This window comes from Hemitrygon akajei, chromosome 1 (assembly GCF_048418815.1).
Source record: "Hemitrygon akajei chromosome 1, sHemAka1.3, whole genome shotgun sequence".
NCBI classification, from domain to species: domain Eukaryota; kingdom Metazoa; phylum Chordata; class Chondrichthyes; order Myliobatiformes; family Dasyatidae; genus Hemitrygon; species Hemitrygon akajei.
The window spans coordinates 56,174,372-56,192,604 of record NC_133124.1 but is presented as its reverse complement, the minus strand read 5'-3'; the positions used below and the strand labels follow the sequence as shown (position 1 = coordinate 56,192,604).

General features: G+C 37.2%; 1 protein-coding gene across 2 annotated transcripts in view; it reads left to right on the top strand.

Annotated features, from left to right (window-relative positions):
- LOC140726742 (uncharacterized) overlaps positions 1-16,263 on the top strand; it is a 37,139-nt gene extending 20,876 nt beyond the window's left edge. For both annotated transcript variants that reach the window (XM_073043533.1, XM_073043524.1), the window contains exons 3-10: positions 1,519-1,624; positions 2,160-2,229; positions 6,322-6,445; positions 8,152-8,283; positions 9,032-9,121; positions 9,751-9,894; positions 10,129-10,313; positions 14,510-16,263. In XM_073043533.1, coding sequence (XP_072899634.1) covers positions 1,519-1,624; positions 2,160-2,229; positions 6,322-6,445; positions 8,152-8,283; positions 9,032-9,121; positions 9,751-9,894; positions 10,129-10,313; positions 14,510-14,642 — 984 coding nt within the window. In that variant the 3' untranslated portion in view covers positions 14,643-16,263. The remainder of the gene's footprint in view (positions 1-1,518; positions 1,625-2,159; positions 2,230-6,321; positions 6,446-8,151; positions 8,284-9,031; positions 9,122-9,750; positions 9,895-10,128; positions 10,314-14,509) is intronic.
- Positions 16,264-18,233: the final 1,970 nt, after the last annotated feature.

Sequence of the window (18,233 nt, the reverse complement as noted above, 5' to 3'; positions counted from 1 at the left end):
TATTTCGGCCAAAAAGTTCTATTTTAACTTCATTAATCCACAGGACTTGTTTCCAAAATGCATCAGGCTTGTTTAGATGTTCCTTTGCAAACTTCTGATGCTGAATTTTGTGGTGAGGACGCAGGAAAGGTTTTCTGAGGACTCTTCCATGAAGGTCATATTTGTGCAGGTGTTGCTGCACAGTAGAACAGTGCACCACCACTTCAGGGTCTGCTAAATCTTCCTGAAGGTCTTTTGCAGTCAGACGGGGATTTTGATCTGCCTTTCTAGTAATCCTATGAGCAGTTCTTTCGGAAAGTTTTCTTGGTCTTCCAAACCTCAACTTGACCTCCACCATTCCTGTTAACTGCCATTTCTTAATTACATTACAAACTGAGGAAATGGCTACCTGAAAACACTTGGCTATCTTCTTATAGCCTTCTCCTGCTTTGTGGGCATCATTTAATTTTCAGAGTGCTAGGCAGCTGGTTAGAGGAGTCCACGGCTGCTGATTGTTGGGACAAGGTTTGAGGAGTCAGGGCATTTATAAGCTTTGAAATTTGCATCACCTGGCCTTTCCTAACGATGACTGTGAACAAGCCATAGCCCTCACAAGCTAATTAAGGTCTGAGACCTTGGTAAAAGTTACCTAAAAGTTCAAATCTCTTGGGCTGCCCAAACTTTTGGATGGTGCTCCTTTCCTTTTTTCCCTCTAAAATTGTACTAAACAAAAATAATACACTAATCTTGCTTAAAATATTGTAAAGAATGTTTCATCTTTAACTTTATGACTTTTGGAGATCAGTTCATCTTCTACTCAACTATTCACAGTAACAGAAATTTTGACTGAGGTGCCCAAACTTTTGCATGCCACTGTATCTTGTGGTCAGATAGACCTTTCTGTAGCACAGGAAAAAATTGTGGATTGGATTGTGACAGAGTGTGCCCTGATGTTGAATGGGGAAAGTGAATATTGAACAGTGGCAGGATTGTGGCATGGTTTAAGCTTTTCAGTTGGATTAAAAGAATGAACAGGAAGGAACCAAAGGAACATTTAGTTTCTATTTGAGGTTGACTTTCGGTCCATTGTGTGATGAAGAAATGTGACTTGGCTGCTGAGAAGATCTGTTGTTGCACAAATGCTCTAATCCAAGTTGAAAATCTGAGTATCCATAAATATGTTGCAAGCTGTTGGGTTTCACTCTGCATGTTGGGGTGTCTCTGTTTACTCTTCAGAAGCACTGAGGAGTAGGAAGAAAGATGTTGACTCCATGCGGTAAGTCTCCAGTTTTCTTAATGAATATTTTTATTCAAAATTGTTTACATAATTTGCTCTTAAATCCAGACTGTTTCCAGTACTGTCTTGAAATGTTTCTTTGAATAGGTCAGTTTACTGTGTATTTTTATAAACTTAATATGTCATGGATTTCTAGAATGGTGAACTTGGCAATAATACATTACTAAGTCGACCATAGCAAAATATATGCTCAATTATTTAAATTTGTTGCACTCCAATTGAGGTATTTTTGTTTTCTTCAGAGTTTTAGATTACACCTAGAATCAAGTCCTGAATGTAGTCCAGAAAAAAACACTTCTACAACATTACCACCAAAACCTGTTAAAGAGCAAGTGGAGAGTGAGTCAGGTACAGTTGAATAAATTATTGTATATCAGGAAAGATTATGTTCATGGACCTATTTTTGGTCTGCTATATGAGTGAATGTTAGTTGCATTTAATTTGTACTTTGAATGTTGTTCATAGAATCTGGAAAGAAATTTACGAAACTCATTCACATAATGCTTCAGGCATCAGAATTTTTGCAACTCCATCAGATTCAAATTCTGACCCCCCACCAACTTTTCCATTCATATTTCAATAACAAGAATACCTACTTATTATCTCCTCTTCCAGTTCTCATGCACCCTATCAGCCAAAGAAATCCTGCACAAATGTTTTTTCAGCAGTGTAATCAAAGCTACTGCTATTTCTGTGTCAAGATACAAGTTGAGTAGGCACTTTAAAATAGTGTACTTTAAATTTTTATTGATTTGAACTTGTTTGAACTTTATGAGCCAATTTTATATGGATATAATATGTTTAGCCTGTCTAATATTCGTATTATTGACAATACTTGTTAGCAGTTCAAATTTTATTTTTGTCTTGTTCAATAAAATTGTAGGGTCATTGCTGAAGGAAACTGTACGGACTCTCTTCAGTAATCCAGATTCCTCGGAAGTGAATAATGAAAGGTATTTGTCATGGTTTTAGAATAGCTACGTGGACATAATTTACATGAATTTACATCTTAGGGAAAATCTAATATGTAGTTTGCTTATGTATATGGATAATTGCTTTACCTCTACAGCAGGGTGCACTAATTATACCCACACAGCCTGTTAAGAGCAGGTCAAAATTGGTTGCCCAGTTTTCATGATACAAAGTACATTTATTATCAAAGACTGTGAAAGTTATACACCTTGAGATTTATCTGCATACAGGCAGCCATAAAAGCAAGAAACCCGAAAAACCCAATTTTTTTAAGAAAAAGAAAACCACTGTGCAGAGAACTGAAAACAAAACAGACATGCAGACAATAGAAGCAAGTACTAAGATCCACTCCCTGGAGCAGCCAGAGTAGGCTCAAGTCTCAGTAGCACAGCATCCGGAGTAGTTCACCGCCAAGAGATGAATGAACATCGCGGGAAAGCAAGCAAAATCAGCCTGACTGACCCTCGCCCCTGGTCCCGGCCATCAGGCTTTGTAGTCTTTCTGGGCTGGCATTTAAATTGTCAAAGCATCAGGTAGTGCCTTGTTCTAGGACCTGCACCTGGTATGGCAAAACTCTTGGGCCACCTAGTCTGAAGCTGTTCTTGATTTCACCAAATCTGCTTGGTGCTCGAAGCGATCTAACCTCTCAGCTGGGTTAAGTGGACGGGGCATCAAAAGTCTTCCTCATCGACTCCTCTCCAAATCGCTTACTCCAACTCCATCTCCGACAGCAATAACAACTCTGTCTGCGACCACGTCTTGAAAAAATTGCGCTTCGGCTTTGCAATGCACCAGCACAGTTCATTCTTTAAATCAATTTCGTCTCCGCTTCTTCATTGTTTGTAGTGATAGTTTAGCACAATTTTTTTCAGAAAAGGTATTATTAGTAATGCTTTTAGTCTAATTTCTTGCCTCAGTAAGTTTATGCATGCCTTCGGTAGCGACGTCTTAAACTGGAAGATCTTGTTGAATATTGCTATTCGTGTAACAGTTGTATTCTATTGATTGTTTGAAGTTAAAAACAGATCAAGAAGAATGAAAACATGAGATAGTCTAGATAGTCTACCTATCATCAAGAACATGTATACAGAAAGATGCTGAAGAAGGAAGGGCCAGTAACGTCATGAAGGATCCCACACACCCTGCTCATGGGCTGTTTGTTCCACTCCCATCTGGGAGGAGGCTACATAGCAATCACACCAGGACCACCAGACTCAAAAGCCATTACTTCCTCCAAGCAGTAAGACTTGTAACATCTCCACCCACTAACTCCACCACTACTTTATTATTTCTCATCAGTTACCTAATGTACATTTAGCATAATTTTATGGACATACAATCAATCTATGCATATAAGCTATCTTGTATATCTTACAAATTACAATGGGAGATAGAAAATGCATTTCAAAGGGCAATGTTATGATAGTCATGGGGATTTCAATTTGCAGGTAGATTAGAAAAATCGGGTTGATGCTGGATCCCAAGAGGAGAAATTTGTAGAATGCCTACAAGGTGGTTTTTTTATAGCAGCTAGTTTTTTTGAGCCGACTAGGGGATCAGCTATTCTGGATTGGGTGTTCTGCATGAACTGAAATTGAACAGAGCTTAACATAAAGGAACCCATAGGGTGCAGTGATGGTAATACGATTGAATTCACCATGCAATTTGAGGAGAGGCTAAAGTTAGAGGAGTAAAGGTAATTACAGAGACATGAGAGAGGAGCTGGCCAAAGTTAACTGGAAATGGACACCAGCAGGGATCACAGCACAACAGCAATAGTTGGAGTTTCTGGGAGCAATTCAGAAGGCGCAGGATAAATGCATCCCAGAGAATAAGTAGTATTCTGAAGGCAGAATGTTGCAAATGTGGCTGACAAGGGCAGTCAAACCTAACATAAAAACCAAAGAGAGGACATGTAATAGAACAAAAACTAGTGGGAAATTAGAGGATTGGAAAGATTTTAATAACCAAAATGTTCAACATTCTCATTCAACAAAATCATAGAGGGAAAAGATGAATACGAAGGTAAGCTAGGCAATAATATCAAAGAAGATGTCAAAAGTTTCTTCAGGTATATAAAGAGTAAAGGAGAGGAAAGAGTGGATATTGGACCACTGGAGAATGATGCTGGAGATGTAGTAATGGGGGAGTAGGAAATGGCGGATGAACTGAATAAGTATTTTGCATCAGTCTTCACCGTGGAAGACAGTAGCAGTATGCTAGAAGTTTGAGAATGTCAAGGGCAGAGGTGAGTGAAGTTACCAGTACTAGGGAGAAGCTCTTGGGCAAACTGAAAGGTCTGAAGGTAAATAAACCACCCGGACTAGATGGTCTACACCCCAGGGTTCTGAAAGAGGTGGCTGAAGAGCCATTAGTAATGATCTTTCTAGAGTCATTAGATTTTGGTATGGTTCTGGAGGACTGGAAAATTGCAAAAATCTCTCCGCTGCTCAAGAAGGAAGAGATGCAGAAGAAAGGAAATTATAGGCCAGCTATTCTGACCTCAGTGGTTGGGAAGACATTAGACTCTATTGTTAAGGATGTGGTTTTGGGGTACTTGGGGGCACAGCATAAAATAGGCTGAAATCAGCATGATGAATTGAGGGAAAATCTTGCCTGTTGGCATTCTTTGAAGTAACAAGCAGGATGGACAAAAGGAAAATCGGTGGATGTTGAGTATTTGGATTTTCAGAAGGTTTTTGACAAGATGCCACATGTGAGGCTGCTTAACAAGTTAAGAGCCCATGGTATTACAGGAAAGATACTAGCATGGATAGAGCTTTGGCTGATTGGCAAGAGGCAGAATGAAAGTAAAGGGAACATTTTCTTGTTGTGCAGAGGATGTTTCCTATTGTGGTGGAGCCCAGGACCAGAGGACAGAGGCTCAGAATAAAGGACATCCATTTAGGATGGAAATGAGGAATTTCTTCAGCCAAGAGTGGTGAATCTGGGGAATTCAGTGCCACAGGCAGTTGCGAAGGCCAAGTCATTGGGTATATTTAAGGGCATGAAGGGATGCAAGGAGAAGCCAGGAGATTGGGGCTGAGAGTGAAAAGAATCAACTATGATGAAAATGCAGAGCAGACTGGATGGGCCAGATGGCCTACTTCTACTCTATGTTATGGTCTTGTATTTATATTTTTTGTGTATATTTTCATTATTATTATTATTATTATGTTCTTTATCTTTTTTGGTTATTTTCATGGTGCATCATATCCGGAGTAGCAATTATTTCATTCTCCTTACAGTTGTATACAGGAAATGATATTAAACAATCTTGAATATAGCACAACATGGCCTAAACCTCACTGTTTTATCAGAACATATATCCAATCTGTCCCAAGCATGATGCACTTGGTTGAGTTCTATTGGTCTACAGTTTATGAAGCTAGGCTTCACTTTCTTCTGTTTTCCTCAATACTGCCACCTCTGGTTAGTCTGATCTTCTACTGGGTTGAAACATGATTTGGAATTGATTCTTGGCATATGATTTCATTGGGCAGTTGATTGACCTTACAAGAAAAAATGTTCATACGAATGACAGATTCGATTATGAGATTGGCCGATTTAACTAAACTGGACAACTAAGAAAACCATGAAGTTGCTCTTCAGTGCAACTTCAAGTGCCCAGGATCATTCACTCCTGACGTCTGAGGTAATGCATGACGACTACTACAACTAGACAATAGAAAACAAATCATTTACGGACCATAACAAGGCCTTTTTCACACTATTATTTTCCCCAAATTCTTCAGTCATCGAGATTTCTGTAATTTTTTTGAATTTTTGTTCTTTTCAATTGCTGTAAGATGATATGTAAAATTGTAAATTAATATGAATCCATGTACCCTCATCACTTGCTACTCAGTATATATGTTTTTTTTATTAACCTAATGGCTTTTGCTTGCTGTCACACTGATATTGAGAAGATTCATATTTCTGAACACAGTAAATATTGATTACTAGTGTTGCTAGTCAACTTTGTCTGTGTAACTAGTAGACTAGAAAGTGCAGTTTGAGAAATTTGTTTATATCTTTTAACGAACAATGTGTCAACTTTTATTCTTTCAAAGTGTATCTTTGTCTAATCAGCTAACCATAGCGAAGAACACAACAATTCCCCTTGAACTTTCTGTACAAAAAGAGGCCAAACTATCAGACAATGCAGATGGAGGTGGACTTCAACAAACAATCCTTGTAAGTGCAGATCAGAAATCAATATAAGAAATCAATACTAGGTGTAAGACTTATTTCTGAGTTGATTTGTTTTAAGCAGTTCAATCTGAACTGTCATCTTAAGTTGAAAAATTGCAATACAGGCAGTACCCAGGTTACAGACGTCCAACTTACGGACAACTCATACTTATGAGCGGACTGCCATAAAGCCTATCCTTCTGTCTGAACACATGCTGCCTCTAGCATTTTGTATGTGTTGATGGGGAAATCCGCTCTCTGTCCCGGAGGATAAATCTTGGGGAGATACTGGTTGTCCATCCGCTGTAGTTAGATAAAAGCCCAGAAACAGTTCCTGTTGGCTACCCAACTGTGCCTTACACTCAGAGGCCTTCTCCCCGATCTCACGGGATACACTGCCCGAGTCTCTCCCCCCCCCCCCCCCGATCCCGTGACTGCACTGCCCAAGTCTCCTCCCGATCTGTCACCCTGGATGTTGAAACGGTGCATTGGGAAATGGAGGTGTCTGAGGGTTGGAAGAGTGTGAGATGTAACGGAACACAAAGGGACCTCACTGACACCAGGAAGAGACTCACAAGCTGGGCTTGTGTACTGGGATCGGAGGGATTCACATCGCGGAGACTGTACTGGGAGGTGGAGGTGGCGGGGAATCGGTGCTGGGGTCGAATGCATAGAAAGGTAAAATACATACTTGTATAGTAAGACAAACATTTGACTGACGCTAAATAAGACCGGATGTACCTGTACCAACTTACATACAAATCCGACTTAAAGACAGACTTAGGAATGGATCTCGTTTGTAACCCAGGGTCTGCCTGTACTTTAAAAGGGCCACCACTGAAAATGTAATCTATATCATTATTGGCAGTGCTGTTGAGGGACCTTCAATATGGCAAATGTGGCTTTACAAGTTGGTAAACAAATGCTGGTATTTGTTTTATTGTATTCATATGAAATTCAATTTTTCTGGTAAACTTGGAACTTTTGATGTTGGACCAGCAGATTTTTGTGGGCTATCAGATATTAATAATCCAATACCCTTGATTCAGTTTTTAAAAAGATGTTACAAAGTAATATTTCAGGAAATTTGTAAAGCTTCAAGGGAGAGTGTCCAACAAAACCTGCTGAGTTTAAAGCGAGTGCTGGGATTGGAGGATGATGAGGAATCTCAGTGATTGCAGAGTGCCAGTGTCAAAGTATAGATGCCAAACTATCTGGATTTATGGGGGGCAGATTATAGAAATTTTACAGTAGTTAATGTATTCTCTTGTCTGTAAATTAGTAATCAGTCTGGCATAAAATGCCATGAAATAACCTAAGTGTCTTCTGGATTTAACAAATAGTTTTAGGATTAAGCAGCTCTAGATATGTAGAGATGTTAGGAAAGCAAATGGATGAGGAACTTGTTTCCTGAAAATGTTATGATATCTTCCATTAATTTTTGCAAACTGCATCTAAGCTTCCTTTCTCTTTCAATTGGATAAAGTAAGATTTTTGAAGGGAAAAACATTGGGAGATTGAGAAATTGACTGGTGTTAATCCAGATTGCTACATGGATAAATAAGAATTTAATTACATTTTATAATATTTTTCTGTTAATTAGTACATAGAAATCAGAAGAAAATGTGAATAGTAAATTAGACAGTTGGAATTTTAACAAATTGTATGCATAAATTAATGGATGTGCATCTGAATATGTTTATTTGCAGGATTCTGGGCAGAAAAGGATTGGAGCAATTTCTTGCACTACATGTGGAATGCTTTATGCAGCTTCTATCCCAGAAGATGAAGCTCAGCACTTTAAGTTTCATAAACACTTTATTAGTGCTGTAAAATATGTGGTAAGATAATAGAGCATTGCAGCATAAACTGGATGTATATTTATGCAATGCAATACAGAAATCAGAAATATTCCCTACATGTGACATATATGCTTTTTTTAATATAAAAAAAAGCATAGATGAACTTTTCCTCCCAATAGTACCTCTCTTTGGGTGTACTCCCCAAACTTTCTTCACTCCATTAGTTTGTTGCATCCTATTCAAGCTATAATATTTATTACTCCACAGGAGAAGGTGACTCATACATTCTCAAAGTAATGTAAGTACTACTTCTTGGATAGTAGCAAGGATGCATGTGGCATCAATCTGTTGAATGCCTTTTTGATCTTTCTCCTCTTTTCAATTCCTGTCCAAAAATTTATCTTCATTCCCATATGTCAGGGATTGGTGTTACAGGATGAGCAGATTTAATTCACATTCTGAATTCTGAAATTAGGCCATTGTTCTATTGTAAAAGTTCTTAATCAGGGAAAAAAGGCCCTTTTGTTAAATTACAATTCTGTCTATTAGGAAACTAAATATTGTTTTACTAGGCCACAATATCCAGTAAACATGAGACAAATTGAAATTAGTAACATTGAATAACATATCCTGAAATCCTGGTGTGTAATAATTTGGATCCTGCATCAAAACTAAAATTTATTGGAAGCATTATTTTATCTGATTAAATTGCTGGCTATTATAGTCTTATTAGAAAAATTATAGTGTGAGTCATAAAATCACTTTTAAATGTATACTTTTAACCTAGGGTTGGAAGAAGGAGAGAATTTTAGGTGAATATCCTGATGGTAAAATAATAATGGTTCTTCCTGATGATCCAAAATATGCCCTTAAAAAGGTAATCTTGTCTTTTATGCATTTAGTTCTGTTTCTGTACTTCGGTTTGAATTGATTCTTAGAAATTTATCAAGGTTTTGGGATTGCCTGAAATGTTGCTTCCCACTAAGTGTATCAGTTTGATTGCAAATGGCATAGGCATGATTATTCCTTTTTTTTAAATATTTAAAATATTGTGTATCCCCTAGCAACACACAATATACCAAAATTTTAACAAAAATGGAGTTAGTAACATTGGATAACATGCCCTGAAGATCCTTGTCTGCAATGATCTAAATGCTGTATCAAAACAAATAAAAATGGGATTATTTAATGCTGCCTGAGGTTTTTCTTGTGCTTTGAGATGGCAATTAAAATTTTCACCATAAATCCTTTAGCAAGAAATTGAATGCCAGAATTACTTAGAAGCTACCATGTTTGTCTTGGTCAAAAGCTAACTGAACCTCTGTACCCTGTATTTTCTGTTTTAGTGCCTTGCTTTTATTATATCTGAATGGAATCTGACTTGTTGCTTTTAAAATGTGTGTAAAGTTAGGACTATTGAAAAGATGTAATCTTTTAATGTTTAGGTGGAATAATTGAAGGGTGAATTCAGTAATTGGTTTATTAAAATTAATATATTTATGACAGGTTGAGGAAATTCGAGAGATGGTTGATAATGACCTCGGGTTTCAACAGGCAGAACTTAAGTGTCCATCCAGAACAAAAACTCTTCTCTTCATTTCTAATGATCGGAAAATAGTTGGCTGTTTAATTGCAGAACACATACAGCGGGTTTGTATTTTCTAACTTTACTTAAAAGCCGCAGAACTGTAAGTGTTGAATTTGTCTCTTGATTGTAGCATGTATATAACCAATACAGAGTTTAATTCCAACACAACTTGTATTAATATTTATAGGTTTTTTTCCTGAACCCTCTAATTTGCACCTAGTGAATAATTTAGATGACTCTGTTCAGATAGTTTAAATTACTGAAAATTAATTAATTTTACTGTTTTACCCACATAGGGCTTCAGGGTTATAGAAGATAAAGCTACTCAACAATCATCAAATGATGCAATTATGCTTGAACGTCAGCGAGCATGGTGCTGTTCAACCAATCCAGAACCTGCAATTTGTGGAATAAGTAGGGTTTGGGTCTTCACTATGATGCGACGAAAGGCAATTGCTACAAGAATGACCGACTGCCTTAGGTAAAGGACAAATTTTGTATGTATGTGTATTTAGTGTATTTTTGAAATGTACACACTTGGTTTTTATCTCAACAATTTGTATTGTTTCTTAAGTAAAAGCGATGATGAACAATGTACTGATAGTTTTTTCTTTCAAGTCATCAATCCAGCATCCACAATACTGCCATATTCTATTTAGCACTTTGGATAATTAGTCATGTGTACCCATGATTTCAAAATCTTGAGTTTAGATGTACAATTTAATAAATGTCAATTTTTGGGTTGAAGCACCCAAAAATAGATAACTTAAGATCTGCATCTGATTTGGAATATGTTAGGTTTTTTTTGGCCCCATTTTTGTGGAATAGGTTTTGTGTCACTTAAATGACACCAAACTTAATGCAACAAAACCTATATGTATACCCCCCCAACTGTGCCCTTCCTACCTTCATAACTATTTGTTACCCCCTTTGAGAATTTGAAGATCTAGCTGCTCTTCCTCAGTGTATCTTCACTTTTCCTCATTCTCTTCTCTGAGGCACTTGCTGGTCAGGATGTCTCCTGACGGCAAAAATCAGAATTGAGAACTCATTTCCTGTAGTCCTTGTCTCCAGATATCAGGATAGTAAGCATAATTTGTTGCTATTAATCTTGAACATGATTAATACAGGCTGCTGAGGGTGCTAAAGTTGGGGTGGAATGTTGGAGGTCAGGGCTTCTGAGAGCATGGGAGGACAAACTAACTTGCACAACATATTGTCCGGAATTGGGTTTAAAATCAGTGGTATATATTGTGAAATATGTTGTTTTGTGGCAGCAATACATAATATTAAGAGCTACAGTATACAGTAATGAATGAGCCTCTGTCAGTCAGGCTCAAACATGGATGTTGTATCCTAGCTGTCTAGATATGCAAGCCTGGGCAGTATGATGTGGAGCCAAGCCGTTGCCCATATAGCAAGTTCCCCCTCTCCACGCAACAGATGAACCTAAAGAAACGACAGAGACTGATGAACTTTGGTAGCAGCAGTGTCGTAGGAGTTGCCAGTCAGTATTGAACTCAATGTAGGATTACCTTGGGGACTCCAGTTGTACTCCTGAAGTGTTCCTCATGAATGGCTATAGCTGCAAGGTAGCGGAGGTTTGAGATCAGAGTTTTCATTTTAGATGAGCTGCCAACCAATGTTGCTGAGCCCTGTTTGCCTGAAGTGACTGGTTTTATGGTATCAGTAACCTGCCTTTGCCTCTTGTCCTGTCAGTAGAAACTGTTCTGCTGGGTTTAGTGGGTAAGCCACACGTGAAGGCCAGGAGCTGGACTTGGTTGTCAGAGGCTTTATGAGGTGCATGCCATTGGGAGCATTGTCCCCATTGCCACCCCCAGCTATAACAACCTTGAGGAATCACGTACAATAAGAAATGTATATAAAACAAATAGTGAGGTACTGTACATGGGTTCATTGTCCATTTGGAAATCTGATGGCAATATGGAAGAAACTGTTCCAATATTTGAATGCTCTTGCAAATAGTTTTCCTCTTAACATGTAATCAGTCCAGTAAATTCTTGAACACTTCACATGGAGCAGTTTCCTTCTTACTGCATTGCTATACCGAGGCCCCATTTGAATTCTCATCATTCCCATGCATTCTGATTCTCTGACACATCAAGTTTGCTGTTTATTGTTACAGGTTTACTGATTAGGTTGGCTGATAAACCCAGGTTAGTACCTGTGTTTGGTAAAGCTTTATACTTGTTCTTTCCACACAATGACTTCTCCCATTCTGGCATTTGTTAGTGACTTTGACTTCTACCTCTACTGATGATTCCATTTTCAGGATGTACTGCTACATAATTCTCTGCCTATAGTTAATATTTAGTGGTGGAAAATTTTTGAAGAATTGTCAAATGATAAAAGGTTCAGTAACATATACCCTTGCAGATATGCAATCAGTGACCACTTAATTAGCTATGCCTGTACACCTCATTAATGTAAATTTCTAATCAGCCAATCATGTGGCAGCATCTCAATGCATAAAAGCATGGAGACATGGTCATGGTTCATTGGTTGTTCAGACCAGACATCAGAACAGGGAAGAAATGTGATTTAAGTGACTTTTACTGTGGAATGAGTGTTGGTGCCAGACAGGTTGGTTTGAATAACTCAAACTGCTGATATCCTGGGATTTTTATGCACAGCAGTTACTACAGTTTATAAAGAATGGTGTAAAAACAAAAAATATCCAGTGAGCAGCAGTTCACTGTTAATGAGTAAAGGCAGAGGAGAATGGCCAGATTGGTTAAAGCTGTCAGGAACTCAAATACCCACGTGTTACAGTGGTGGTGTGCAGAAGAGCATCTCTGAACACGCAACACATTGAATCTTGAAGTAGATGGGCGGCAGCAGCAGGAGACCACAAACATACACTCAGTAGCCATTTTAATAGGTGCAGGAGGTACCTAATAAAGTAGCCACTAAGTTTTCCAAATGTAATATCTTAAGTTGTGTGCAGCTAAAATCTACAAGTCCCATTATATATGATTGTATTCCTCAGAATTGATTTGATAAAACTGCAGGAATTGAACTGTGCCACATGGAAACAAGCAAATTTGAGTAGTCTTCTGAAGTTTATTTTCTGGTTAATTGAATGGTTATTTGCTGATGAGAAAGTTATGCATATGGCAAAACCATTCCCCTAAACCTAAACTTTTAATTCTGTCAGACCTGTCCTTCACTGACTGGATTTTTCTAAAAAAAAATCTTAATATCTGACTATGTGAAATGGCACTGGAATTACTCTCCCCACAAACTTAAATCCAGTTTTCCAAATAGCTGATCAACTGGGTGCATCTATTCTAATTTTTCTCCACTTTGCAAGTGACCACCATTTCCCAGTCACTCAGCTCCACATTTTAATCTTGATTGATAGTTTGTCAATCACCCTGAAGACTCATCCCCTCCACCACCTATGCACAATGATGACTGTGTACTGTCTACAAAATGCAATGCATTATCTTCACTATTCTATCAAACTTGTAGTTTCTACCAGCAAGGAGTATGGAACACTGCCACCTGCAGATATGTTCCAGGATGCGCACCATTGTGACTTGGACAAATAACACCATAACAGTCTAAATCCTGGAATTCCCTGCCTAATCAATCTTGGGGAGTTCCTTCGCCAAAGCATAACAGCAATTCAAAAAGTATCTTGCATCTTCTCCAGGGCAATTAGGAATGTGCATTAAAGCTGGCGTTGCTGGTGTGCCCAGGTCTTGAGCAATGAATAAACATAGAACATAGAAATTTACATTACATTACAGGCTCTTCGGCCCACAATGTTGTGCTGACATATAGCCTACTCTAGAGACTGCCTAGAATTTCCCTAGCGCATAGCCCTCTATTTTCCTAAGCTCCATGTACCCATCTAAGCGGCTCTTAAAAGACCCTATTGTTTCTGCTTCCACCGCCACTGATGGCAGTGCATTCCACACACCCAGCACGCTCTGAGTGGGGGAAAAACTTACCCCGACGTCCCCCTTGTACCTATTTCCAAGCACCTTAAAATTATGCCCCTCATGTTAGCCCAGGGAAAAAGCCTTTGGCTATCCACACAATCAGTGCCCCACATAGTCGTATTTTGTTTGCTTCTGAGGAGTTGCTGTGTTAATTTGTTTCTTAGATATGTGCATTTGGTGTTTTGCTGATATTCTTCCTCTTTGTGTTGCTATTTTGTTAAATTTCAAAACAAAGTCTTGAGTAGAATGGCATATAGTACACATGTAATGTTCTGTTGGGGATAAAAGGACTATTTTTAACTAATAACCTTCAAAGAATCAGCAGGTTTTAACTAATTGGGGCTAAGCTTTACAATCAAATGAACATTCCCAAGTGATTTAGAATTTTACAGAAGTAAAATTTAGTAAATAACCATTTGCTTCATTGCTTTATTTAATTAATTGCATTTGAATGAAACATAGTCAACTTGCATTGCAAACACCCAATTAGATTGCTTGAAGGCCATACTTGTGCTGCAGAAAGGTCACCTTGCTGAAGTTTATTTTTTCCTGGAGGAAGGGGGAGAAAAAGATTCACTGAAAACTTCTATGTTAAACTGAACCCAGAAACATTTAGGATGTCATGTAATTATTTTTGTTCCTTTAACTTGGCTTGTTAACACTTGTGCTGTATTTATTTGTAAATGATTAATTTATTATTTTGCAGGAGTAATTTTGTATATGGCTCCTATTTGAGTAAAGACGAGATTGCGTTCTCAGATCCTACTCCGGATGGTAAACTCTTTGCAACCCAATATTGTGGAACACCCAGATTCCTGGTGTACAACTTTGTCAGTTAACCTCACAAGAAACCTCTCAACTACCAGTGAAGATCTTTTTTCATACAGCCTTAGACAATTTGTATAATTGTACATGAACCTTCATAAACTGACACACAGTTTCAGGGGCTGGATAGTAGGAACTGTATTGCTTTTTAATACTGTGAGCTCAGGACTGATGACAACCAAGTGGTTGATAATATCGTTAAAAAACTGGAATGGATGTAGTAGAGTTTGATCTTGATTTGTATTTTAAAGTCAAAATAGGTTTTTTCCAGAAAAGCATGTGCCATTATTTAGTTCAGTCATGCTCACAGATATTTGGATGTTTTACGTAAAAACATTAGACTTATGTAAATATGCTATAAAACTGAGAAATTGAGTTTTCTAAAACTGCTCTGTGGCCTTCTTGGTCTGTATAAAAGACAAGCAGCTTGGTCTATGTATATACTGTACAGTGAGCAAGCAGCTTTGAATATGTAGTCTGATATCTGAATTATTGTGAAAGGTGCCTGTAAATTTCCTAGTTTCTGTTTCAGGGATATCAGGCTACCATACTAAAGACTAAACATCTTGAGGTTGTCTGATCAGTTGCATATTTTATTGAACTGTTTAAAAACAAAATTTTCATTGTTTTTAATTTTGCTCTGGGAATATACAGTTGTCAGTACAAAATGTAATACCTCATTTAATATTAATGTTGAACCACTGCAATATTTGGTGTCCAAGATTACAGTTGACACCTTGTATTAATGACAACTCTTGGTTTTCAAAAGGTTTGTTAACTTTACCTTAAGAGTAGCTTATATAAATTTAATAACTGTGCCTTTTTCACTGTAGGTCACAATTTCAGATTGAATGCAATGGTTTTAACCTGTTTACATAGGGTAGTTCTAGAAAATTACAGCTTTATTTTAAAACTTAAGAGCAGATCAGTACATTACAAGGATCAGTAAGCACACTTCCTGACAATATAAACATGGATTCAAAAGTTGTTACCAACTTGTATGGTAAATACTGTAGCAAATTTTATTTAAGATTTCCACACTACTTGCCATTGCCTTTAAAGATTCAACCTGTTTCTTGATTTTTGAGTTCAATAATTTGAATAATGAGTACTGTAGTTTACAAGAACTAGACAGTCCTGAAACAAATATTTTAAGTTAATTTATACTTTAACAAATCAACAAGAGATCTCCCATGTCAACAACTGAGCCTGATTAATTTGCTTCTTATACATGTAGAGATCATTTGATAACTTGAAGTCCAAAACTGAAAATCTAAAACCTTTTCTCTCATGAGGAGCAAAATTAAGGATTGTGCTATGATTTGTTTGATTTTTGTATTCCCGGATCTGATGAGCTTGCTGCTTTTTGAATACAACTTAAAATCTTTTCAGCAATGTTCATACTGATGCTGAGTATTAGTTGGTATTGTGCTATGAGTTGATTGGGCCATTGTAATGTACATTGCTTTAATCTGCAGAATTCCAAGATATCGATGACTCCTGGACTGTTTACATTTTCTCAGCCTGGGTCATATGGGGATATGAAGTGAAATGTTCTTTTGCCTAAAATTTAAATGTTTTTTAATTACTGGTTATGACTAAGGTATTAAATTAAAAGTATTGTTTTGGTAAGTGGCTTGTAGTTTGATCTGTTTTTTAACAGGATGGTATTGAAGTGGAAGTTAGTTGTGTGTGTGTGTGTGTGTGTGTGTATAAAACTTGGAATGCAAGTAATATTTTGCTAAATGTTTTTAATATTGGTTACTTTTAAAAATTAAAAGTACTTAAACTATTCACAGCATTAAAAAATTACATTTAGCAACAACTGCAGAATGTATAGAGCAGAATTTCAGTCCAGTTCATGCACTGGAGTTCAGAAAAATTATTATTTATCTCTGATGATAATTACTTGTAAATAGTTATAAAATTGGTACGATCTGGAAGCTGTAATTTTAACATTTCACTATCCCCTTGTGCATTATTTTCTAGTATTTGGCTGTTCCCAAAGTGGTAATTTGATTTGTACCATAATGGTGCATTTTGTTTTTAATATTACAGTTAAATACTGGCAAATGCCATGTTGCCTGAGGATGCGTGCTGTTGTCAGCATTGCTGCTAGTTCTTAAGCCCATCACACCTACTGTGGCATTTGCTGCCAACAGCAGCTCACCATAGTTCTCTGTCCTGGGCCAGTATTTCAAGGCCAGGTGCTGCCCATGTATAAGTCTTGGTGAAGGTTCTTCTTCTCTTAAGGATGAGGAGCTTTGGAGCTTCTGTTTGGCATTTGTCACACTGAATTTTTATGACACAGCATTGCTAGCTCCATGCCAATGTCATCCTTTCACAGCCAAGTTTGGGACTGTTCATGACTGAGTTATCAACATTGCTTACAAACTATAAAATGGCTCTCTGCAACTCAGGCATATGGTATGAATCTTAACGATAAATGTGCACGTATCAGTTTTGATTTGCTTTAACTGGGAGGAGACTAAAATTGTAAATGTGATGCTGTTTTTCACTCTGACTCTATTTGCACTAAATTTTAAATGGACCAAATACAACTGGTTAAAATTAACCTTTTACTTGTATATTAATTCTGAATTGTTCAAAATTAAATCCATATTAGCAGACTTGGTTGCATCTAAATGATTGCTTAATGATTTTACAGAACAATGCACAAATGTGAATGTTTAGACATGCAGTAATACTTGACAAAGTTTGCAAATAGGATACCCACGATTTATTTTAATTAATACATTGACTTTTGTATCTTTTGTAGAAATAGTTTTTACATTCCAAATGTGAAAATTTGGAATTCTTATGTTTTACTTAATACCAATCTTTGTGTGCATTGTTTTCATGGTGAGTATTATTTTGTAATTTGATTATAGATCTGGTCTTTTTTTTCCAAGTGGGAGACTATTAATATATCCCATTTGGAAGACGTGCTGTGCGATGTATGTAATTGGGAAAATGTTCTGGACTATAAATTATAAATTACTTTGTACAATAAATTTGATTGTTGGAGGGCTAAGTGATGTTTAATTGAATTAGTTCTGATAAAGCAAGCAAGCCATTTTTAAAAAAAAATAAGAACTATGTTTCTTTTGAGTGATAGGATTTCCTGTCTTTCCAAATTATACATTGCCTCAATGTATGTTGCCTGAAACCAAATTTTGGCATCTATGAAATCCAGCTGAAGCCTAAAGGTGACAGTTGGTTGCCTATCTCTTCTTTGCCCCACCCCCCATCATCCTAAATATGAAAATAGCAACATACGCAATGCTTAAAAGTTCATCCATGCTGACTGAAGAGTAACTCATTCCATGACATATCTTTTGCACCAGGAGTGATGAGTTTGGATTTTGTTGTGTAGCTTAAGATATTAAGTTGCCATTTTTCATGAACTCTTATAATTGATTAAATCTGTTCTACGGGTACTTGAACAATTGTACTCATCAATACTGAGTACGCCACTTAAACAATCGCAGTCCAGGTTCAATAAAGTATGTGAACCCTAATGCCTTTTTTTTTAAAAGCAGCTATTTGGAGTCAACTGTTCCAATCGATGAAATGGGAAGAGTGGGCTGTAGAGGTGCCCTGCC